This window comes from Sus scrofa, chromosome 6 (genome assembly GCF_000003025.6).
Source record: "Sus scrofa isolate TJ Tabasco breed Duroc chromosome 6, Sscrofa11.1, whole genome shotgun sequence".
Lineage (NCBI taxonomy): Eukaryota > Metazoa > Chordata > Mammalia > Artiodactyla > Suidae > Sus > Sus scrofa.
The window spans coordinates 53418648-53442114 of record NC_010448.4 but is presented as its reverse complement, the minus strand read 5'-3'; the positions used below and the strand labels follow the sequence as shown (position 1 = coordinate 53442114).

The following is a 23467-nucleotide window of genomic DNA, read 5'->3' as shown; positions in this document are numbered from 1 at the left end:
AGCCTGGAGGGGAGCCCCCCTGAGGTCCTGCCCTGGGCTCTCCTTCCCAGGGGGTTGCAGGGAGAGCGATCCCGCCCCCCAGCCCATCCCAAGACAGCCCGACTCCCTCAGGGAAAGAAGCCTTGGCTTTATTTGCACTGTGGGAACCGTTCCTATTATGCTCACAGGCCCTTCCCAGGCATGAGGTGAGGGGTGATGGGAGCGGGAATCCCAGCCAGCACCCTGGAGGGGCATGGGCCCCATCTATGTTGCTCTTCTCCATCTTTTCCGTGGGGTCCCCCACCAAGGTCAAGCACTAATATGTGGTGAAGGCAGGAAAATGCGTGTGTAGGGGGGTGAGGGTGCCCTGTAGGGGAGGGGGGGCTGTAGCACCAAGAGCCCCTCCCCCCACGACGTCCCTGAAAAGGAGTCTAAAAATAACGTCCTGGGGCCTTAGTTTCTGGCAGGGACTCCACTTAAATATGGCCTGATGGTGGCTCGGGAGGCTGTCTAAAATTCGCAGTCTAAAATTCGGACCACCAGCTGTGGGGAGCCTGAGGGGTCGGGGGAGCAGGCTGGGCTTTCAATCCAGGGCAGGTGAGCAGAGACAGAAGTCGGGGGGGCAGGGAGGAGCAGGAAGGGTGGGAGGACCGGGCTTTCCCCTTATTAAAGAAAGGGGTGCGACCTGAACTGGGGCAAGGGGCTAAGAGGGGTGCAGCTGAGGAAGTAGGAGGTTGCGTCTCCCCTCTGAGCCCCCAGTGGTCCCGAGGCCAGGATGGAGTGGAGGGTCCTTGCCTGGCAGGGCAAGAAGGAGCCAGGGGTGGGAGGTGGGGGGAGGCCTGTCTCTTAGTCATTTCAACCAAGTGGCCGCTCACTTGTGGGGAGAGGGGATCAGAATCAGGGATCAGACTGGTTAGGGCTGGTGTGTGTGTGTGTGTCTTTGAGTGACTCTGCAGGCGCTCTCTCCTGAGAAAGCGGGCTCCACGAGGGCTCTCTGCTGTAATCCCCAGTGTAGGAAGGAGCCCTGAACATATGAACAGAGTAGATGCTCAATAAATATTTGAATGAATGATGCATGGACGGATGCCTGCGTGTGTGTGTGCGTGTGTGTTCGTGTCCGAGTGTGCCAGGTGTATGTGAGCACAGAGGTGTGAAGGGTGGGCAGAGAAACCTAGCCCCTCCCATGGTGCCCCCTGTCTGGCGGCGGAGGGCAGAGGGACGCCCCTCCTTACAGCTGGGGGAGTGGGCAGGCGGGGTGCGCGTGCGCCAGGGTGGGGAGCCACAGCAGGGCGAGTGGGAGGGAGGGCTGGCAGGCAGGCGGCCGGCTCACTCGGCCGAGCCCTTGTGGCGCCGCTTGGAGGGCGGCACCAGGCGGCGGGGCAGGTTGGTGGGCAGCCCGTGGCCCTCGAGCTTGGCCTCGATGAGGTGGCTGGCCAGCGCGAACTCCTCGTCGTCCAGCATGCCGTCTCGGTCGACGTCGCTCAGCTTCCAGATGCGGCCCAGCACAGAGTTGGGCAGCTTGGTGCCCACCATCCAGGTCTTGGCCTTGGTGCCACTCAGCTTGCCATCAGCCGGCGCCAGGTTATAAAAGATCTCGTCGTATTTGGACTTGTCCTTGGTCACCACCCACTCGGCCTCGTCATCCGAGCCCTCCTCGCCGTCCTCCAGGGCCTCATCGGGCCCCCGCTCCACGAAGGGGCCCATGTGGGTGCCCTCGAAGGCACCCCCCTGCACGCCCACCTCCGTGCTCTCCAGCTCCTCCTGCCGGAGCAGGGGCATGAGCTTGGCGATGTCGTGTGTCAGCATCTCATCCAGCGCCTCCAGCAGTTTCGGCTTTAGCGAGTGGAACTTGGTGAAGTCGTGAGCCATCAGCAGCTCCTGGGGGCAGGGAGACACGGAGAGGTCAGGGGGCACCGTCCCTTGGCCCCCCAGCCCCGCACTGGCTCCAGGACCCCGGGCAGCTCTTGATCAAGAGGTGCAGGTGCTCCTGCCTTGGCGCAGTGGGATGGGCGGCATCTTGGGAGCCCCTGGGAAGCAGGTTCAATCCCCTGCCCTGGCACAGTGGGTTAAGGATCCGGCATTGCTGCATCTGAGGGTTAGGTTGAAATTTTGGCTCAGATCCCATCCCTGGCCTGGGAATTCCATATGCAACGAGGCAACGAAAGAGGGAGAAAGAGAGAGGGGGGAGGAAGGAAGGGAGGGAGGGAGGGAAAAGAAAGAGAGAAAGAAAAGAGGTGCAGAGGCATTTGAACACCCTGTCCGCTTGGGTCCCCACTGCTCAGAAGAGACTTGGCAAAGGGTCCCACAGGCGCCCCCTCCCGCCGGTGCCTGGGCTGTCCCCCAGAACACTGCACAGCGTGGCGGTCAGGGGCCTCCGGTGACTCAGAGTAGCAGGCGTCCACCAGCTGTTTGAGAGGATTTCAACATTTTGACATCAGCCATGACTTTGCCAGAGCACACCCATTGGCCTGCAGCCCTGCCCACCCTCTTCAGCACCCCAGCTGCCCAGCCGGCACCCCCAGCTTTATGTAAGTTAAGAAAATGTAATTCCTGCCGCTCTGCCAGCTCTGGTACCCCGCCGCATGCAAGGGCTAAGCAGCTTGCTCCATATTTGGAGGTTAGCTTTGGGATGGACAGATCATTAGCGGATTCTGGAACTGCGCCTTACCCCCCCCCCCCGCAAGAAGTCATCTGGTGCTAGAGTCGCTGCGGGGCTGGGTTTGTGGTCACGCTGCTTCTCACACATGCAGCTGTTAAGTCAGTCGCACTGGGCAGCGTGGCAGCAAAGATGGTCTGTATGGCAGCACCGCCTTAATTTCCAGAGCTGAGGCCCCCTAATCATGATCATAAAGAGGCGGGAGTGTGATAGACAAGAGTGGGGAGGACTCCAAAGCTAGGCTGCCCAGCTTCCACTCCAGCTCTGCCACTCAGGAGCTGTGTGTCCTCAGGCAAGTGACTTCACCTCTCTGGTTTCCCTGTCAGTTTCCAGATTTGTAAAACAGGTTGATAACTAACACTCTCTCCTTGGGAGGCAGGAAGGGCTAAATGAATCCATCTGGATCAAGTGCTTAATGCGGAGTCATATTCACAGCTGCTATTTTTCTAGCCCAGCAGTTCTCAACCAGGGGTGATGGTGTCCCCAGGGGACAGTGGGCAATATCTGGAGACGTTTTGATTGTCGTGACTTGGCAGTGCTACTGGCATCTAGTGCGTTGAGGCCAAGGGTGCTGTGAAACATCCTCCAGTGCACAGGACAGCCCCCTACAGTGAAGGATCATCTGGCCCCAAAGGGTGGGAGTGCTGAGCTTGAGAAATCAAACTCTGAGCCAGACACTGTTCTAAGGAAGTGGCCAACACTCGCTGATCCAGCATCTAGGGAGATTCTCACAGGATGCCCATTTTCCAGCTGAAGAAACCGAGGATCGGAAAAGGTTGACTTGCCTAGGTCCACGGAGCTAGTCAGTGGCCAAGGGGAAATTCACTGTAATTCCTCTGTCTTGGACTAGAAACATCGTGGGTGCAGAGGTCACAGGCTTTGGGTGTCAGCCTAATAGCCTCCAAACAGACTCAGCCTGGGCCAGGGGGCTAGTCCTCACCTCCATGCCTGAGCCTGGACCTCTGTCCCCACGTCCATTTGGTCACTGCTGCCCTGCCCACCTCCAGCAGCTCTTCGTTTACCCCAGGCTGTCACCCACAGACCCAGTGCTTTCCTGAACACTATTTAGTCCTAAGCCTGTACATGAGAGGAGCTTCCAGTGCCCCCCAACCCCCCGAATTCATCTTCCCTTGCTCCACAGTACTAGAGTCCCTGAATGTTACCTGGGCACCTGGCTGCCTAGAGACTACAACTCCCAGCTTCCCTTGCGGCAGCTTTGGTCACATGACTAAGTTACAGCCAATTGGCTGTCAGCACAAGTTGCACAGGCAACTCTAGAATTGCCCAGTTCAATACAGGAGCCACATGTGGACATGCACTTAAAGATTAAAACAAAATTTCAGGAGTTCCCGGTGGCCTGGCAGGTTAAGGATACGGTGTTGTCACCGCTGTGGCTCAGGTCACTGCTCTATCATGATTTCAATCCCTGGCCCAGGAACTTCTGTATGATGCAGGAGCTGCCAAATTAAAAAAATAAACAAATAAATAAAAATAAAATTTCGGGTTTTTTAGGAGGGGGGCAATCCCCGGGGCAGCCCCAGTTGGGGCCTGTGCTGAAGCTGCGGCATCTGTGTTGGGGATTGAACCTGTGTCCTGGTGCTGCAGAGATACTACCAATCCCATTGCACCACAGTGGGAATGCCTAAAATTTCAATTTTAGTGTGGTTGGTGGCTATCACATTGGACAGCTCAGCAGAGAACATTTCCACCATCACAGAAAGAACTCCTGGGAGTTCCTGCTGTGGGGCAGTGGCAATGAATCCAACTAGGATCCATGAGGACTTGGGTTCGATCCCTGGCCTTGCTCAGTGGGTTCAGGATCTGGCATTGCCATGAGCTGTGGTGTAGGTCTCAGGCTCAGATCTGGTGTTGCTGTGGCCTGGGAACCTCCATATGCCTTGGATGTGACCCTAAAAAGCAAAAACAAAAAAACAAAGACTACTGAACAGCACTACTCTAGAAAGTCTTCTTAGGGAGACTACCATTAGCTTCCTCCCTCCTTCCCTGGTTCTTGCTGACTGGAATGCAGACACAATGGCTGGAGTTTCCACAGCCATCTAGTTCCATGAGGGGTTCTGGAGACTTGAGGCCGGGCATGTAGGAGAATTAAGACAGAAGGGTACTGGGTCCCTGGCTCTGTAGAGCAGCAAACCTGCTCATCCTTCAAGACTTTTATGAAGGAGACAAACTTCTAATTAAGCCACAGTTACTTTGGGTTTGCTCTTCACTCCCTCATCCTGACTCACAAAGCTACACTCCTGCGGAACCATTTGCAGGAAGTGCTTTTTGGGACCTACCACCTGGTTTTCGAGGCCACATCCCAGAGCCTGGAGCCTAGAGAAGCCAACCCCTTCTGCCTCCCTCTGGGGCAGCCTCCCACCTGCATCTTCTGGCAGTCCGGGAAGTCACCGGGAGAGATGTGATGCTCCAGCTGAATCTTGGCAAAGATAACAGGCAGCTTGAGGATCAGCTGCTTCTTCTTGTTCTCCTTCCCAAACACGGAGGGCATCTCCTTCTTCAGGTAGCTGATGATATACGCGTGAACCTGCGGGGGAGGGGGGGAGAGTTCTGAGCTTGCCTCACGGTCACCTGGGGTTGGGGTGGGGCTCCTCCAAATACCGGTTGCCCAGAGTTTCTGATTCACTTGGTCCAGGGGCCTGAGCACGCGCATCTCTGACAAAGCCAGGGGAGCTGCTGCAGCCAAGGGTAGAGGGCTCCTCCCATTTTCTAGGTAATCTCAGCCCCTCCCGGGGCTTTAACCCCCCTCCACACCTCCGTCCACTGCCAAGTGTACATACCAGCCCTGGCCTCTCCCTGAAGCTCAAGACTCAGCCGACTCAAGCTTCGTCTACATTCCTGGATAGCCCTTGGAATGTGGGCTCAGCCCTCAGAGCATGTGTCACTCTCAAACCGTCCCTCTCCCTATCCCGTGGAGCCCAGAAATGTGGAAACCCTTCCTGATCTGGTTCTCACTCCCCCCCCAGCCACATCCAACTCATCAGCCCCTTCTAACTCCTCCGACTCTCCTCTGCTTCCATTTCTCACCACCTTACGTTCCACCACCGCCCATGCCAGCGGTCACCATCTCCTGCCTGGGGGGCGAGGACGACACACCAGTCACCTCACTAGACTCCTGGCTTCCCCTCTTGCCCCTCCAGTCCCTGGCTGTGCAACAGCCGCTGGGGTGTTTTTTTTTTTTTTCTTTCTTCCTTCCTTCCTTCCTTTCTCTCTTTCTTTCTCTCTTTCTTTCTCTCTTTCTTTCTCTCTTTCTTTCTTTCTTTCTTTCTTTCTTTCTTTCTTTCTTTCTTTCTTTCTTTCTTTCTTTCTTTCTTTCTTTCTTTCTTATTTTTTTGGCTGTGCCCACAACATACATAAGTTCCTGGGCCAAGGATCGAACCCAGGCCACAGCAGAGACCCAAGCTGCTGAAGTGAGAACTGCCAGATCCTTAACCTGTTGTGCCACAAGGGAACTTCTGGAGGGTTTTTTGTTTGTTTTGGGGTAGGTTTTGTTTGTTTTGTATTTTTAAGGAGCAAGTGCCAGACCTCGAGACACTGCTCTTAAGTCTTCTTATCCAAGTTCAAAATTCCTACCGCAGCTGATAGTTGCTACCGCAGAGGTCCCGTGACCCTTTCAGGGACCTCACAGTGAAAACTGTTTTCCTGAGAATACTAAGGTGCCCTGTGTCTTTTTCACTCTCCTTCCCTCCCGAGTGGATGGTGGAGTTTTTAAAGGCTAAATTAATACATGGAATTGCAGCTGACTGAATGCAAGAACAGATGTGCAAATCCAGACATTGCCTCTGAAGCCAGACATTAAAGAGCTTTGCAAACATGTGAAACAGGGCACTGTCCTCCTTAAGGTTTTTTGGGGGGGGTGGTTGGAAAATTTTCGTAAAACATCTGTTCCTTAGGTTAACATGTAATAGGGTTTTTAAAATTGCTGTTTTAAGTGATTGTATATTAATTATTATCAATATCTGTTAATGAGTATATGTTGACATCAATATCTAATTGATAACATTTATAGTAAATTGTTAATTATATAATGACTGTTGGTTAATTACTACTGTGGTAAATAAATATTCAATATATTCCCAGTTCTAACTTCTCATATGGTTAACATAAAAAGATTTAATCCAGGTGCACACAAATTATCTGAGATCTTCAGAATTTTTAAGAGCGTAAGGAGGTCCTGAGACCAGTTTGAGAAGCACTTGTCTACATGAAGCTTCTGCCGCTTCATCCAACATTATCTCCCCCATCTGTTCCAACTTCATCACCTGCCTTCCTTTTTTTTAATCCTCATGCCAATCTCTTTCAACCTCAGGGCCTTTGCATATGCTACTCTCTGCCTGGAACTCTGCCCGGTCTCCCAAATACTGGCTCCCTCACTTACTTTTGATGGCACTTCCTCACAGAGGCCATGCCAGGGGCAGCAATTGCCCCAAGCACTGCCATCCAATTCCTTTCTATCTTTGTTGTTCCATTCGCAGCACTTATCACGGCTCATCATTATTTTATTTATCTGTTACTTTACTCTTCCGTTTCCTTCCCTCAGAGTGTGAGCTCCAGGAGGGCTGGAACCTTGTCTGTTCCCTCTGTTCACAGTGTGCAGAGAAAATACTCAAGAAATATTTGTGGAATAAGCCGATGAACCTGAGAAGCTTTGAGCCACAATCTCCAAAGTTATCAAAAAGCAAACAAGGAGAGAAGAAAAATGAGCACGTCCTATTTTTTTTTCCATGGAAAGCTCAGTAATTAATGGATATGCTTAAATAAAAATTGAATGTATCTGGAAAAGGACACAAGAAACTATTCATGAGGGTTCCCTGTAGGGAAGAGGACCTGACACGGGAAGGAGAGAGCACAGCTGACAGCATGAATGCTTCCCCTTGAGATGGTCTTAAATGTTCGATTAAAAACACTTCTTAAAAAGTGCTTTTAATGAGTCATAGGTTTAGAATGCTAAGTGTTTGGTGGCACCTGGCAGGCTCTGAATCCTCATCTCCTCCTATCTCCACCACCCTGCCTCCTCCAGCATCCCTGGGCTCCTTGTCCAAGCATGTCCTGGCCTCAGGACCTTGGCACTTGCTGTTCTCTCTGCCTGGTCTGGTCTCCTCCAGATCTCCACTCGGCTCTGCTCCTTCCCCTCCTTCAGGTCTCTGCTCAAACATCACCTCCTCCAAGACACCCTCCCTGATGTCCCTAATCTCTAAAATAGTCCCTCGCCAGTGTCTCCTCTGCTTCATTTTTCTTCATAATCCTTATCACACGCAATAAAATGTTAGAGGTTAATTTGTTTAATATTTCTCTTCCCCATTAAAAAACACTTCTACAAGAAACTTCATCTGGCTTGTTCCCTACTGTATACCGTGGCCTAGAACAGTGCAGGAGCACACTGGAGGCACTCAATAACTGTTGAATGAATGGTATGGAGCCGCTTCAGAGAGCGCGGTATGAAGGTTCAGGCCTCTTTAGAAGCAGAACCTCCCAGGAGCTTGGCCTCAGGCATCACAGCTCAGTGAAATCTCCCCTTCTAGCAGCAGCTGTCACTTCAAAGAGCAGAGCCCGAGGACCCATCCACACCCTATGTGGTTACATACGGGGAAACTGAGGCACGGGGGCGGTGTGGTGGGGGAGACGCAGGGTAGTTACCAGGGGTAACCCAGGCTTTGCGCGGCTGGGGAGGGAAACGGTGTAGGCAGTCGGTTGGTGGCTGCATCAAGCGTGTCAGAAGGGGATATGTGCGGGTGACACGGGGCAGGGAAAAGGCAGCGAGCCTTGCTCACAGTGGACCCTGCGTCCTGAGCGGCCCTGGGGAGCCAGAGACGGATCAGCAGGCCGAAGGGAAAGGAGCCGTCTGCAGATCTGAGGGGCCAATCAGAGCAGGGGTGTGGCCAGGCCGGTGGGTGGGGCCTGCGAGAGCGGGCCAATGGGGGCAGGGAGCGGGGCCGAAGGGTGGCTCCTCGGGGACCCAGAAGAAGGGAGGCGGAGGGCGCTAATGGCTTTTCCAGAGAGGAAGCAGGGGAAGGTGCCAGGAAGAGATAAGGTGGGTGGGCGGGCTGGGCCGGGGCTCGGGTCCCGGACTCCGGGGTTTGTCTGGGTTTCCGGAGCCGCCTCCTGCTTGGTGGGGGCACCAGGTGTCCGGCCCCACCCCACCCCTCGGTCCCACGGACCCTGAGCTGGAGAGTTCCCGCTGCTGTCTGCTTCCTAGAGGGGGCTGGGGGGCTGGAGTCCACGGGGGAAAAGGGTGAACCAGGGGGAGACTGCGGGGCGGGAGGGGAGAGGGGAAGGAGGGCTGAGAGGGAGGGATGGAGAGAGACAGGAGAGGGAAAAGAGAATGAATGAGGGAAGGGAGACGGCAAAACGAAATAACAGAAAAACAGGAGTTCCGTCGTGGCGCAGCGGGAAACGAAGATGACTAGCATCCATGAGGACACAGGTTCGATCCCTGGCCTGGCTCAATGGGTTAAGGATCCAGCGTTGCCATGAGCTGTGGTGTGGGTCGCAGACACGGCTCTGATCCCACGTTGCTGTGACTGTGGTGTAGGCCAAAGGCTACAGCTCCCATTGGGCCCCTAGCCTGGGAACCTCCATATGCCATGGGTGCGGCCCTAAAAAGACAAAAAAAGAAAAAGAAAAAAGGGAAAGAGAGAGAGGGAAACTGAGAAAGAGGTAGAAATGAGGAGATATACATAGAGAGAGAGAGTCTCAGACAATCCTGGGCAGAGGAGGAGAGAAAGGTGGATTCTGGAGGCTTCAGGAACAGACCACGCTGGGCCCCTCCCTCCCACCCCTCCCTCCCACGGAGGATTCCTGGGGTGGGGGTGGGGGCTCTGACTCACCCCCTCTCTGCTGCTCCTTAAACCAACACCTCAAGCTCCTCCACCCCCCACGACCTTCCCAGCGTCCCGCCTGCCCAGCTTCCTGCCCCACCTCCACCCTGGCGGGCAGCCGCCCCTGCGAATGTTCCTCTGGGCCTCCCAAATGCCTCTTAAACCAGTGCTCTCCTCCCCTTCCCCGAGGCCGGGTCCTGATCCAGGCTCCTCCTGTTCCCTGTGCCCTTGATCCCACCCCTCTCCTGCTCTGAATCCTTCATGGCTCCCCAGTGCCCTCAGGACAAAGCACAAGTTCCAGGCCACAGCCCTGGGTGATCTGACTCTCTACCTCCTCCCCAGGTTCAGATTCAGTTCCTCCCACAGTCTACACTGGCTTCAACACGCACATTTTTCCTCTTCCTCGAACTGGCCAGGTTTCTCATCTCCAGTCCCTGCACATGCTGGACCCTCTTTTTAGAATCCCTTCCCCTCCTCATCCTCCTTATCCTCCAGTTTGCAGCTCAGATGCCCTCTCCTCCAGGAAGCCCTTTCGGATTTCCCCTGGGCTCCACAGGCTCAGCCCTGACCATGCTGGAGGGCCAGTGTCTGGGGATGGAGCCGGCTTCTCCTCTGGATTGCCTTCATCACTGCCATGTCCTCAGCACCACCCAGCACAACAGGGTCAAGCACAGCAGAACTGTCTTTGTTTCCTTTTTACGGCCACACCTGTGGCATATGGAAGTGGCTAGGGGTCAAATGGGAGCTGCAACGGCCAGCCTACACCACAGCCACAGCAAGGCAAGATCCGAGCCCAATCTGCAACCTACGCCCCAGCTTGCAGGCAGTGCCGGGACCTTAACCCACTGAGCGAGACCAGGGATGGAACCCATGTCAGGATCTGCTGAGCCACAGTGGGAACTCCCAGGAGAACTTTCCTGGATTAGAGAACTAACTTCTCAGAGCTGAGGTCAAGGACCAGCAGCCACGGTTCAGAGGAAGGGCAAGAACCACCTCTGCCTCCCCGTCCCCATCCCCGCTCAGCCCGCCCCGCATCTCGGCTCACCCGCACCAGCCGGGCTCTCTTCACCAGATCATTGAGCTTGCGCAGCGCGGCGTGGCGCGGCAGGCCCTGGATGTCTCGGAAGAGGTCTTGCTCCTCCAGCTCGAAGAGGCGCCGGTTGTCGGGCACCAGGAGTGGTTGGGACCAGAAGGAACCGATGTAGACGCGCAGCACCTCAGGCGTGCCCACCACCTTGCCCAGCGCCCACATGAGCGCCCCGTAGACGCGCATCAGCTGCTGCGTCTCCACCATGTCAGCCTTGTTGAGCACCACGCGGATCTTGTCCTCGTGGCCACGCAGGGCGCCGATGGCCTCGGAGAACTCGTCCGAGATCTCCAGCTTGTGGGCATCGAAGAGCAGGATGATGAGGTCCACGCGCTCGGCGAACCAGCGCAGCACGGCCGGGAAGTCGTAGCCTGGGGGCGGGGGGCGGGGGGCACAGGGGCGTCAGGAGCACAGGTCAGCCCCGGAGTCCTTTGGATTCATGTTGGACCGCAGGGATGTGCAGGTTGTTAACCATCGCAATTTCGGTCTATGGGAAACAGCCGAGGCCCCAAGAGAACCCCACAGTTCTGGTCCCTAGGCCCCCCAAATTTCCCCCATCACTCTGGCATCCGTTGCTGGGGACAATCACCCCCCCCATCTTTCCATGCATTCATTAGGCAGATATTAGCCGTGTGCACTGGTTTGGTTATTAAAACACTAAAGTGCTTCCTAATAGATTTCTTGGGTTTCTGTGGACACCTCCCCACCATGCCTCCATCACCCCAGGACCTGTCAGATGGCCCCATCATGCAGCAGCTGAAGATTTTTTTTTTTTTTACGGCAGCACCTGCAGCATATGGAGGTTCCCAGGCCAGGGGTCAAATTGGAGCTGTAGCCAATGGCCTACACCACAGCTACAGCAACGTGGGATCTTTAACCCACTGAGCGAAGCCAGGGATTAAACCTGTGTCCTCATGGATGCTAATCAGATTCATTTCTGCCAAGCCACGATGGGAACTCCTTTAATTTTTTTTTTTTTTTCAGCTGAAGTTTTTTTTTTTCTTTTTTCTTTTTTTTTCAGCTAAAGATTTCACGTGGGCCCTGGTTATGCTCTGGCCATTGCAGAGGCTAAATATTTTTTGGCCACGCCCACAGCATGAGGAAGTTCCTGGGCCTGGGATCGAACTGATGCTACAGCAGTGACCTGAGCCACAGCTGCAACAGATCCTTAACCTGCTGAGCCAAAAGGGAACAATATTTACTGCATTTATAGTATTTACTGCGAGTCTTCAGTGTGCCAGGCCCTGTCGTGGGCACTGGGGATCCCAAAGAGAACAGAGTTGACCTCGTGGAGCGCTATCCTAACTCCTTTTGGGGGGCTGGGCCTGCTGTGGCTCCAGTCGCTGCTGTGGCACGGGTTTGATCTCTGTTCCAGGCACTTTCGCATGCCACCAGCCCAGCCAAAAAAAAGGAGCTTAAACAGTGCCTGGCACTGAACTATACTCTTAAAACAAGTGAGCTTTGGGCATGTAAATTATGCCACAATAAATTGTTTTTTGGAAAAAAAAAAAAAAAACCTTTATGGAGCAGCAGAAATGAATCTGACTAGTATTCATGAAGGTGCAGGTTCGATCCCTGGCCTCACTCAGTGGGTCGGGGATCTGGAATTGCTGTGAGCTGTGGGGTAGGTCGCAGATGCAGCTTGGATCCTGCGTTGCTGTGGCTTCCATATGCCACAGGTGTGGCCCTAAAGAGCAGTAAAATAAAATAAAAATAAAATAAAATAAATAGTGCTAGGTTCATGGTAAACACTCAACAAATATCACCCACGATGCCTGCAAGACACCGTGGGAGAGTCATCTGGAAGTCATCCTCAGAGCCACCTGCTCTGTGCTGGGGACACAGTGTGGCTTAGGCAGCACTGTTCTGTCCTTACTGGGTTCACAGTCCAGAGTGGGCAGGTTGGGATGCGAAAACCCAGGGAGCTGCAGGAACCCGGCAGGGAGGTGGTGGTGGGGGCACCTGACCAAGCCTGGGGGGTCAGGGAGGGCTTCTAGGAGGAGGCAGCACAGAGTGGCGACCTGGTGGATGAGGAGTTAACTGGCAGAACAGGCAGAAACAGCTGATCCACTCTAAGTCACCCCATGACCCCCCCAATTCAACTCATGGAATCTTCAAAATGACCCCAGGAGAAGGGCCCTCTTACGACCCCCATTTTCCAAAGGGGAAACTGAGGAACAGAGCAGTTAAGGGATTTACTCCTGACACACAAGGTAGGAGGCAGCAGAGCAGCTGCCGCCTGGGCTTCCACGTGGCCCGTCCTGCCAAGGAGCAAGCAGGCTCCTGCAGCCACTGGGGACTGGGTGGGACAGGTTGGGGTGGGTGACACTGTTTTGGGGGGAGGAAAGGGTGGATCACCAGAGGGATGGCAGCTGGGGCCCCTCCTCCCTCCCCAAGATCTATGCAGACACACACACACACACACACCAGCCTGGATTCGGAAAGTGTGTCTCACTGGGAGGGAAGGGGAGAGGGAGGTTGATTCGCCCCCGAGGAGGGCGGACACACCCCATGACAGCCCCGCAGAAGCACCCACTGTGTACACACATGGCTCTAAGTGCTTCATGCATTTTGATAGTTTCTTTTTTTTTTTTTTTTCCTTGTACAGCCACACCAGCAGCAGCATATAGAGGTTCCCAGGCTAGGGGTCGAAGAGGAGCTGCAGCTGCCAGTCTACACCACAGCCACAGCAATGCCAGAGCCGAGCTGAATCTGTGGCCTACACCACAGCTCATGGCAATGCCGGATCCTCAACCCATGGAGCGAGGCCAGGGATCAAACCGTTGTCTTCACAGATTCTAGTCAGGTTCTTAACCCGCTGAGCCACAATGGGAACTCCCATTTTGACATTTAAATGTAACCCTCAGGGCAACCTAGGAGGCGGATAGCTACCACGTTGCCCATTTTACAGATGAGAAAATGGAGGCACGGAGAGGCTAGGTGGCTTGGCTGCGGCCCCACAGTTTAGAAGTAGCAGAGCCCAGATCTGAACCCCGCCAGAGGGGCCCAGTCTGCTACAGTCACACACAGGTGCTTCATGGCTGTTCCACACAGAGGCCACACACTCCCCCAGCGCTCCCACCACAGACACCACTTACACACTCGGCACACCATCGGGGCACAAGCAGAGCCACACACTATAAGATGCAGCCTCCTAAACACACTCTCACTCATCTGTGGTAGCCTGGGACCTACAACTGATATCCGCAAAGATGTGAGACCCACACAAAGTAACAGACAGCAGCAGGCACACACACCACCCTGCAGAGACCGCTCACATGCACAGTTACACTAAAGTTACGCTTCTGTACCCACACACACTTGTACACACAAGGGCACAACTATATAGAGTTACAGTCACACACAATCCAACGAAATCTCCCAGTCCTATACAGAACCACGGGGCCACACAGTCACACAGGCACAGCCCTGACACACACACAAACACACCACCTCAGATCACACCTGCAGTGACACACTTTGCCAAACACACTAAATGATCCACACAGTTACACAAAAATCCCCTTGCACGGTACACTCACACGTGTTTCACAACTGCCTACGAAGACACAGTGTCACAGTCACACACAATCCCACAAAGCCCCCGGAGATGCAGCCACAAACACAGGCACAGGCTCCCAGACACACACACACACACCACACACACACACACACACGAATCCTCATAGACAGACAGGCGGACAGACTCTCTTCCTCCCCCCTCGCTGCCAGGGAAGGATACTCCCGCCTCTACTCTCCCCTTCCTTGGGTCCCCACCCGGCACCCCCGCCCGGGCTTGGAGGCCCCCCAGGCGGGTACCCGGGAACTCCCCGCCCACTGCCCCCTGCAGCGCGCGGGCGGCCGCCCCCTCCTGGGCTCCGGCAGCTCGGCGGCCATCCTCCTCCTGGGCCGCCGCCAGGGACCCAGCCGGGGACGCTGGAACCCTCCGCGCCCCGCCCCGAGGCCAGCCTCCAGGCCTCCTTGCCTCGCTGCCCAGTCCCCTCTGCCCCACACGGCCGCCTCCTCTGCCCCAGTTGCTGGCCACTGGGACCGGGCGGGGAGCGGCACAGAAATGCTGGGGAGGGGGCGCCCCGATGCGGAGCGGGCCGGGCTCTCAGAGGCCCCCTGGCATCCACCCCCCCTCGCCGCTCCCCCTGCTCGGCTGTTTATAAATTCCAGGCCCGGCCTTGGCCCCCGCCCAGACCTCCCTCCCAGGCCCTGCTCAGCCCCATCTGTGGCCCAGACGCGGAGCCAGGCGCTCACGCGGGCCCAGCACCCTGGCTCTGCCTCCTGGCCGGTCTCCCGGGTCTCCTCACAGCTGCCTGGCCCTGCCACTCGCCCTGGGGCTCTCCCCCTCTCCAGCCTCCAGACCCGCCCAGACCTGCAGCTGCAGCCCGTACACTCGCGCTCACCCGCACGCCTCCCCCGCCCTCGACGTGGGCCCTGCACCAGCTGCCTTTGGCCACCCGGGCGGCTCGCTCGGCCTGGCCGGTTGAGCCAGGCCCAAGGCCTAGCAGAGACCCTGGGCCCCTCCTCCCTCGGACCCAGCAGTCCCCCCACTCAGCCCCCTCCTCTCTCGCAGCCAGGGACCCCGCCCCTCACCTCGGCTCACTCGCTGTTTGGCCCCCGACAGGATGCCTGGAGTATCGATGATACTGATGCTCTCCAGGACCTGGTTGGGGAGCTGGGCGCACATGAACCTGGGCGGGAGGGAAGGTCAGAGGTCAATGTAGGGAAGGGCAGGAGGAGGGGACACATAAAAAGAGAAACTAAGTTACTACCGCCACTCGGGTTGGGCAAAAAAAACCCAAAAACCAAGACTACAGAGAAAAACCAGGCGGTGAAGGGCAGAGTCTTGACAGAGAAAAGTAAAATCAGGACAGAGCAAAACAGCTGTAAGAAAGCCCAGGAGTCCCGTTGTGGCTCAGCGGTAATGAACCCCCCGACTAGTATCCATGAGGTCATGGGTTCGATCCCTGGCCTTTCTCAGTGGGTTAAGGACCTGGTGTTGCTGTGAGCTGTCGTGTAGGTTGCAGACGCAGCTCAGATCCCAAGTGGCTGTGGCTGGCAGCGGCAGCTCCAATTAGACTCCTAGCCTGGGAACTTCCATAAGCTGCACCTGCGACCCTAAAAGGACAAAAAAAAAAAAAAAAAAAAAAAAAAAAAAGCCCAGAGCTGATGTTTATTGCGCACTGACTTTGTGAGTATTAATTCATTTAGTCCTCACACCAACACTACAGAATAACGGCTATGGCTGTCCCCATTTTCTGAATGAGGATAAGAGAGGAACAGAGAGGTTAAGTCATTTGCCCAAGGCCGCCCAGCCAGACTGGAGGTGAGCCCAGGCTCCCCTGGCTTAACTGCTCCCCTGGAGAAGGCAGGAAGAGGGAGGACCCAGTGGAGAGAAGGGAATGGAGGCTGAAAAGGAGAGAAATACAGGCAGAGATGGGACGAGACGGCGCATTTTTGGCTCCAGGCTGCACACCTGTTGAGGAAGGTGTTCCCAAAGGGGTTGAGTTTTCGGAAGGGCTTGTCCGGGTCCACGACGAGGGCGTTGCCAGGCACCGTGCCCTCGGTCTCACCATGCATGACGGCCACGAAGCAGTCGGTAGTGGGCTCGGGCCCCACGCGGGAGCCGGGCACCTCCTGCTCCAGCAGGTACTGGATGAAACTGGTCTTGCCTGTGCTGTACTGTCCGGCCACCAGCACCATGGGTTTGCCGTCGAAGTCAGCATCCTCCAGGGCGGGCGAATGGAAGGCCCCGAAGCGGTAGTGCTCCTCGAGGGGCAGCAGCTTCTCGCGGTACAGCTCCTTGAGGGCCGAGGTCACCGTGCGGATGGCCTCGGGCTGCTGGCCCCGCGCCCCACCCCGCTTCAGCCAGCTGAACATGGTGGCTGTGCACCGGCCCACTCGGCTCCCTGAAGAAGATGCACCCGAGCAGGGGGAGGAGAGCTACCTGCGGGAGGAGAGGGTGTCGATGGTGGGCGGCCTGGAGGAGGAGGTGAAGAAGGAACATGGAGCCGGGAGGCAGAATGGACGGCGAAGGACGGCGAAGGGGGAGGGGGAGGGGCTTCTGAGAGCATCCGCAGAGGACAGGACAGAGGAGCTGGTGGCTGAAGGAGGGAGGTGATTATTCCAGCTGGAGGAAGAGAGCGAGAGCAGCAGGGGAATGGCTGAGGCAGGACTGGTGGTGGGAGACCGAGAGATGAACGCAGGGAAGGATGCAGAGGCTAACCGGGAGGAAGGTATTCCTTCCTCTTTCCCTTCCTCCGCCTCCGTACTTCCCATGATTTCACACGCTTTGACTGAACTTTCTCCACATGTCAGGAGCTATGGATCCAAAAAGAGACCAGAGAGCAGCTCCCGCACACCCAGAGCCTCCAGTGAGGAAAGACCCTGGGCACCGAGCGGTCGGGCCGAGCGGTCAGTGATGCCTGGGCACTGCTGAGCAGTGGACGTGTAGGCACCAGAGCAGGACGTGAGGACCGAACAGCCGGATCGGGAAGGCTCTGGCTGGGCTGGCTTTTGAGCTGCTTCCTAGAGAGTGGGCATGACAAGAGCATTTAGGGAGAGAAGATGGTGTGTGTCATGGCCTGGAGCTGTGACATGCCTGGACAGGGTCGCTGGACACAGGGGCTCAAGGATCAGGGGTGAGAAACGAGACTGAACGATTGCCCCTGTCCCAGGGGGGCATAGGCATTCACAAGAAGAATAACATTTATGACCACTGCATGCCAGACCCAGCTCTAACTCATGTAATCTCCACACCAACTTTGTAAGGTAGGGCTATTATTCTCCCCACTTTTCGGACAAGGAGACAGAGGTTCAGGAAGACAGCAATAACTTGCCAAGATCATTGTGCTAGAAAGTGCTCAAGCCAGGACTCCAGGCAACCTGACCACAGAGACTGCAGTCTAAGGGGTGAGGGAGGGAGAAGTATCAACCCGGCAGCAACGAGCACCACCAGCACCCAGACCGTGTTCTCAGCATTCCCTCACTGGCCTTTCATCCTCTGTAGGATCTGTAGTGATGTCCCCTCTTTCATTCCAGGTATCACTCATTTGGGTCTTTGCTCCCTTTCTTTTTTTCCCTCTCGATCAGTCAAAGTAGATGCTTACAATTTTACTGATCTTTTCACAGAACCAACTTTCCATCAGATTGGTGTCTCTAAATGCCATTTTCCACAAAAAGAAACTGAGGATTCTTGGAGAAATGGCTGATTCCTGGGCTGAGGCGGGGATAGGACGAGCCTGCATCAGAGAGTGGGGAGGTGCTCAAACATGGACGGGGCATGTTACAGGGACACAGACCTGGGTTGGCAGGACTGCCACTGGCCAAAGTTGGGACAATTTGAATGTTAAAAATAACTGCAACCCAAATATGTTAAAATCTATAAAATCATAATGCTCCTAAAAAAAAAAAAAAGGAAAAGAATTTGGGAAGGTGAGGCAGGGAGGTAAAGGAGAGGCTGGAGTCAGGATCTGGGATGTTGGGGGGGGTGTCCTGCGGAGGGATCTAGGGGACATCTTGGGAAGGCGCCTTGGGGTGGCTGGACCGGGATGGGCGAGGGCAGGAGAGGGACCAAACAGGACACCGATGGATGAGGAGGATCCCCAAGGAGGGGCTCTCCTCCGGCCAGAGGACGGGGCAGTGGGAAACATTGGAAGGAAGGAGGCGAGTGAGGGGACGTTGTTATGGTCTGGAAGGGGCTGGGAGGAGCGGGCCCGATAGGGGTCGGGAGGAACCCAGGAACCCAGGAGACCGTTACACACGCACTGGGGTGGGGACTGAGGGTCCCTGGCGAGTAGGGCAGGCTCGGGGACTCCGCGACGCAGGCTGGGAGGGGACAGCTGCGATCCGGGGCTACTCACCGGTGGGGAGCGCAGGCGGCTGCACCCGGCGACCGAGCTGGGCGGGAAGGTGGGGGGGGGTCCCGCGGGGATCCGAGGCGCCCGCGGAGCGGCCTGTGCTCGAAGTCCCGTCCGGAGCCGTCTGAGCCGGGTGGGGCCCAGAACCGGGAGGAGGGACGGGAGGGGCCGGGGTGCGGGCGGGACGAGGCGCCCCCCCCTCCCCAAACCCGGCGCTCGGCCTCTGGCGCCCCCTGGTGGGGAGTGGCAGGGCGCCTTGGCGAGATGGGTGAGCGCGCGGGCTTCCCGTCCCGGGTTCAAATTCCATCTCTCCCTCTTAACAAGGGAATAGTAATAATTTATTAGTATAAGTAATACTAGAAATTTTAAAACATATGCGAGCTCATGAAACCCCTCTGCTCACAAGCCTCCCGGGCTTTTCTTCACGAACCTAGATGCCAAAGTCCTCACTGTGGTCCGCCAGGCTCTGCCCTCCCCCGCCCCATCTGCCAACTCCCTCTGCCCTCACCTCCCTCTCTCCCCGTGGCTCACTCCCTCCAGCCACACTGGCCTCCTCGCTGTTCCTCAAATACACCAACCACCCTCCAACCTCAGGGCCTTTGCTCATGCTGTTCCTCCACCTGGAACACGTCTCCCCACCGCCCCCACCTCCCCAGGACCCACCTCTCCTTCAGGTCTCTACCCAAACGTCACCTCCTCGGAGAAGCCCTCCCTCATCTTCCTGTTTAATGCAGCACCAACCGTCTGTATCCATCATGGGGGCTTTATTTTTCCCCAGCGTCTTTATCAGCCGTCTACATATTTTCCATTTTCCCGCTTCAGCGAGGGTCTCCCTCGTGAGAACCTGAGCCCCCGTGAGAACCTGAGCCCGGTGAGAACCGGGACTTCAGACCGGGTGGTTCCCTGCTGTGTCTTCCTCTGGCTCTGCATATGTTTGTTGAATTAATCCCTGACCATTTACCAAGCGCTTCCTATGTGCAGGCACCGCTCTAAGCTCTTTGCATGTATTGGCACATCGAGTTCTTGGAATACCCCTGAGAAGAAGGTCTTAATTGTTCCCATTTCACAGATGAGACAACTGAGCTCTGGGGAAGTGAATTCCGAAAACCCAGAGAGATTTGCTCAGGGCCTAGCCACACGCCTGGCTCATAGCAAGTGCTTAAGCATCAGCTCTAATAATCCAGATCTGGGTTAACCCCTGGGAAGCGACTTTGCCCCTGCAAACCTGTTTCCCCACCTGTCAAATGGGTCTTGGTTCTTGCTTCACAGGATCGCTTCCCTTGAGTCTTTACTCAAAAGGCACCTCCAGCACCCTACCCTGCTCTTCGAAGCCCCCTCCCCATTCCTAATTCCTACTTCGTTTACCCTCCTAGCACTTATCACCAAGGGCCACAGTATGTATGTGACCTTTTTTTTTTTGGCTGCACGCATGACATGCAAAAGTTCCCAGGCCAGGGATCAAACCCATGCCACAGCAGTGGCAACACTGGCTCCTTAACCTGCTACACCGCCACAGAACGCCTCCTGCGGTTCTATTCTAAAAGCTTGACATGGAGTTCCCGTCGTGGCGCAGTGGTTAATGAATCCGACTAGGTACCATGAGGTTGCGGGTTCGATCCCTGGCCTCGCTCCGTGGGTTAAAGATCTGACATTGCCATGAGCTGTGGTATAGATCGCAGATGCGGCTCAGATCCCATGTTACTGTGGCTCTGGTGTAAGCTGGTGGCTACAGCTCCGATTCGACCCCTAGCCTGGGAACATCTATATGCCACAGGTGTGGCCCTAGAAAAAGGCAAAAAGACAAAAAAATAAATAAATGAAAGATTGACATGGATGGTCTCCCTCCCTCCCCCCAGGAGGCGAGGACTTATTATTATTGTTGATTAACCCCACTTCTCAGATGGAAAAGTCAAGGGACAGGGAAGCAATTTCTCTCTGGCCCGAGGCGCACAAGAAGGAGGATTTGTGCCCAGGTTGCCCGCGGGCAGAGCCTCGCTTTCACTCCTGCCCCTGGGGCTTCTCAGCCAGCTGTTTCCTTGTGGGTCCGTGAACTGGGAAGGGGAGAAAATGACATCTGGATTTTTCACTGAAACTCAGGGCTTCCATCCACCGTGAATGTGAGCCAAAAAGCACAATAGCATCCGCAGGACGTGTGTCACTGTCACCAAGAGGAATTGCCAATGTTCTCACACTGCGGTTGTTTTGGAATTTCCAGTGATTGTTTACTCACCACTGATTAGACCCACAGCCAGTCCTCTCTAATTGTGTGATACAACAGCCCTTATTACCGTGTCACAGACTTGTGGATTTTCCCTTTTTTTTTTTTTCTTGGTCTTTTTAGGGCCACACCCATGGCATATGGAGGTTCCCAGGCTAGGGGTCCAATTGGAGCTCCAGCTGCCAGCCTACACCACAGCCACAGCAATTCCGGATTCAAGCCACGTCTGCGACCTACACCACAGCTCACGGCAACGCCAGGTCCTTAACCCACTGAGTGAGGCCAGGGATTGAACCTGCATCCTCATGGATACTAGTCAGATTCGTTTCTGCTGAGCCATGACAGGAACTCCCAGAATTTCAGTTCGGGGTGAAGAACGGAGTTTGGAGGATTGACAGTAGCGCAACAGAAACGTATAAATGCTGGTGAACTATATATTCAGAAATGATTAAAATGGTAAATTTTATGGTATGGATAATTTTTTCCACAATTAAAAAAAAAAAAAGCAGCAACATGGATGGACCTAGAAATTACCATGCGAAGTAAAGTCAGTCTGACAATGAGACACCAACATCAAATGCTTTCACTGACATGTGGAATCTGAAAAAATGAACTTCTTTGCAGAACAGATACTGACTCACAGACTTTGAAAAACTTACGGTTTTCAAAGGAGACAGGTTGGGGGGTGGGAAGATGCACTGAGAGTTTGGGATGGAAATGCGATAAAATTGGGTTGTGATGATCGTTGTACAACTATACACGTAAGAAAATTCACTGAGTAAAAAAAGAAAATAAAACAAAAACAAAGGAAGACATAAGGGTTTAAATGTAAAGGAACAAAATAAGACAAATGAAAATCTGGAGTTCTGTCGTGGCGCAGTGGTTAACGAATCCGACTAGGAACCCTGGGGTTGAGGGTTCGATCCCTGGCCTTGCTCAGTGGGTTAAGGATCCGGCGTTGCCCTGAGCTGTGGTGTAGGTTGCAGACGTGGCTCTGATGCCGCGTTGCTGTGGCTGTGGTGTAGGCCGGCAGCTACAGCTCCGATTGGGCCCCTAGCCTGGAAATCTCCATATGCAGTGGGAGCGGTCCTAGAAAAGGCAAGAAAGACCAAAGAAAAAGTAAGTAAAAAATGTTAGAATGCTAAAAAAAAAGATGGAGGAGGCAGCCCATGAGCCTTTGGACACTGTCAGTCTTGGGTTCCAATCCTGCTCAAATGCCCAGGAAGCTGCTTCTAGCACCTGGGAACAAGTATCTAAGAAGTTTGGCCCCAAGGACTAACCGTGGGGGCTGAGATCAGTTTTGGTCTCCTGCACACGGCGGGGCGGGGCTCTGGGTCCCCCAGTGCCAAGGGGCCAAGGCCTCGCTGTTGCACCCCCAGCCCCCAGAAGCTCTGTGTGCAGAGGTCCTGGGCTCGCATCCAGACCGCCTGGCTTGCAGCCCACCTGCCACTTACTGCGTCCCTTGGAGCCTCAGCTTCCTCACCTGCAAGATGGGGCTATCAACTCCCACACCGGGGCTTCTATGAGCACCAAATAAGATGCCCCGGGTGAAGGGCTCGGAGCATTGCCCAGGGTAAGTGTTCTGGAAACGTCAGTCGTCATGGACCTCTGCGCAGGCTGCATCACCGGAGCTGGTGGAAGTCACTGGCAAACTTTGGGCGGCCCCGGGAGGTCTTCCAGGATCTCCTTCGGTGCTTTATTTTCGGTGATACGGTGGAAATAGGTCTATAGCTAGGAAGGGGGGCTACCCCTCGCCCGGGGATCCCGTATATATGCGTCTCATTCCCCAAACTCCCAGGGGCCTGCAGAGAAATAGGGTGGTTCACCTGGGTCCAGCCTTCCTCACGCTCCCCTGACTACAGCAGCTGCCTCCTCGCCCTGTCTGTTCCCCGCACGGCCGCCAGAGGGCGTCTGGGAAGCCAAAATCAGCTCTCCCAGTTCCCCGCTCAGAACCCTCCTTTGGCTCCAGCCTCCCTTAGAGTAAGAGCAAAGTCATCATCTTGGAGATGAGGATCCTACAGGGTAGGCCCCCTTTGTGGCCTCTGACCTCACCTCTTGTCTGCACCCCCTCTTCCCCCAGGTTCCAGCAGCAGGGCCTCCTGGCAGTTTAACACTCCATGCATGCTCCGGCCTCAGGGCCTTAGCACTGGCTGTGCTCTCTGCCTTGGGTGCTCTACTTCCAGATCTCCCCACAGTCCCCTCCCTTATTTCATGCGTATCTTGGCTCATATGTCACCTCCTCAAAGAAGTCTCCCCTTCCCTGAGGAAGATCCCGAGGGACTTTGTGTGTAGTTGGGCAGGTTTGAATGAAGGGGGGCTGGACTCCAGGTCACGTACTGCTGGCCAAGCTCCAGGAAAAAGGGGTGCTTTTCTAGTTCACACAAAGGGGTTCTGAGGACCAGAAGCTGCTCTGTCCACTCCACGCTCTGCTCTGTGCTATGGATCGAGTTGCATGTCCCCCAGAGACATTCCAGTGTCCTGACCCCTGGAGAATCACCTGTGGTCTTTTTTTTTTTTTTTTTTTTTGACTTTTTAGGGCTGTACCCACGGCATATGGAAGTTCCCAGGCTAGGGGTCGAATCGGAGCTGCCTCTGCTGGCCTACACCACAGCCACAGCAGCACAGGATCTGAGCGGGCAACACCAGATCTTTAACCCACTGAGCGAGGCCAGAGGTCGAACCCGTATCCTCATGGATACTAGTTGTATTTGTTCCCCCTGAGCCACAGTGGGAACTCCCCCTGTGATCTTTTTTTTTGTTTTGTTTTGTTTTTTGTTTTTTTTTTAGGGCCCTACCCACAGCATATGAAGGTTCCCAGGCTAG

The 23467-nt window shown here is 55.2% G+C and overlaps 1 protein-coding gene across 2 annotated transcripts; it reads right to left on the bottom strand.

Annotated features, from left to right (window-relative positions):
• Positions 108-18626, bottom strand: EHD2 (EH domain containing 2). 2 transcript variants are annotated; one of them, XM_003355959.4, is made up of 6 exons: positions 18430-18626; positions 16044-16514; positions 15161-15258; positions 10517-10929; positions 5016-5180; positions 108-1857 (listed from the first exon to the last, which is right to left on the bottom strand). In XM_003355959.4, exons 2-6 carry the CDS (start codon positions 16445-16447, stop codon positions 1306-1308), a joined length of 1632 nt encoding a protein of 543 aa, XP_003356007.1. In that variant the 5' UTR covers positions 16448-16514; positions 18430-18626; the 3' UTR covers positions 108-1305. The 2 variants fall into 2 exon arrangements, with proteins under 2 accessions (XP_003356007.1, XP_013854004.1); XM_013998550.2 differs by lacking the exon at positions 18430-18626 and having other exon boundaries at positions 16044-16547.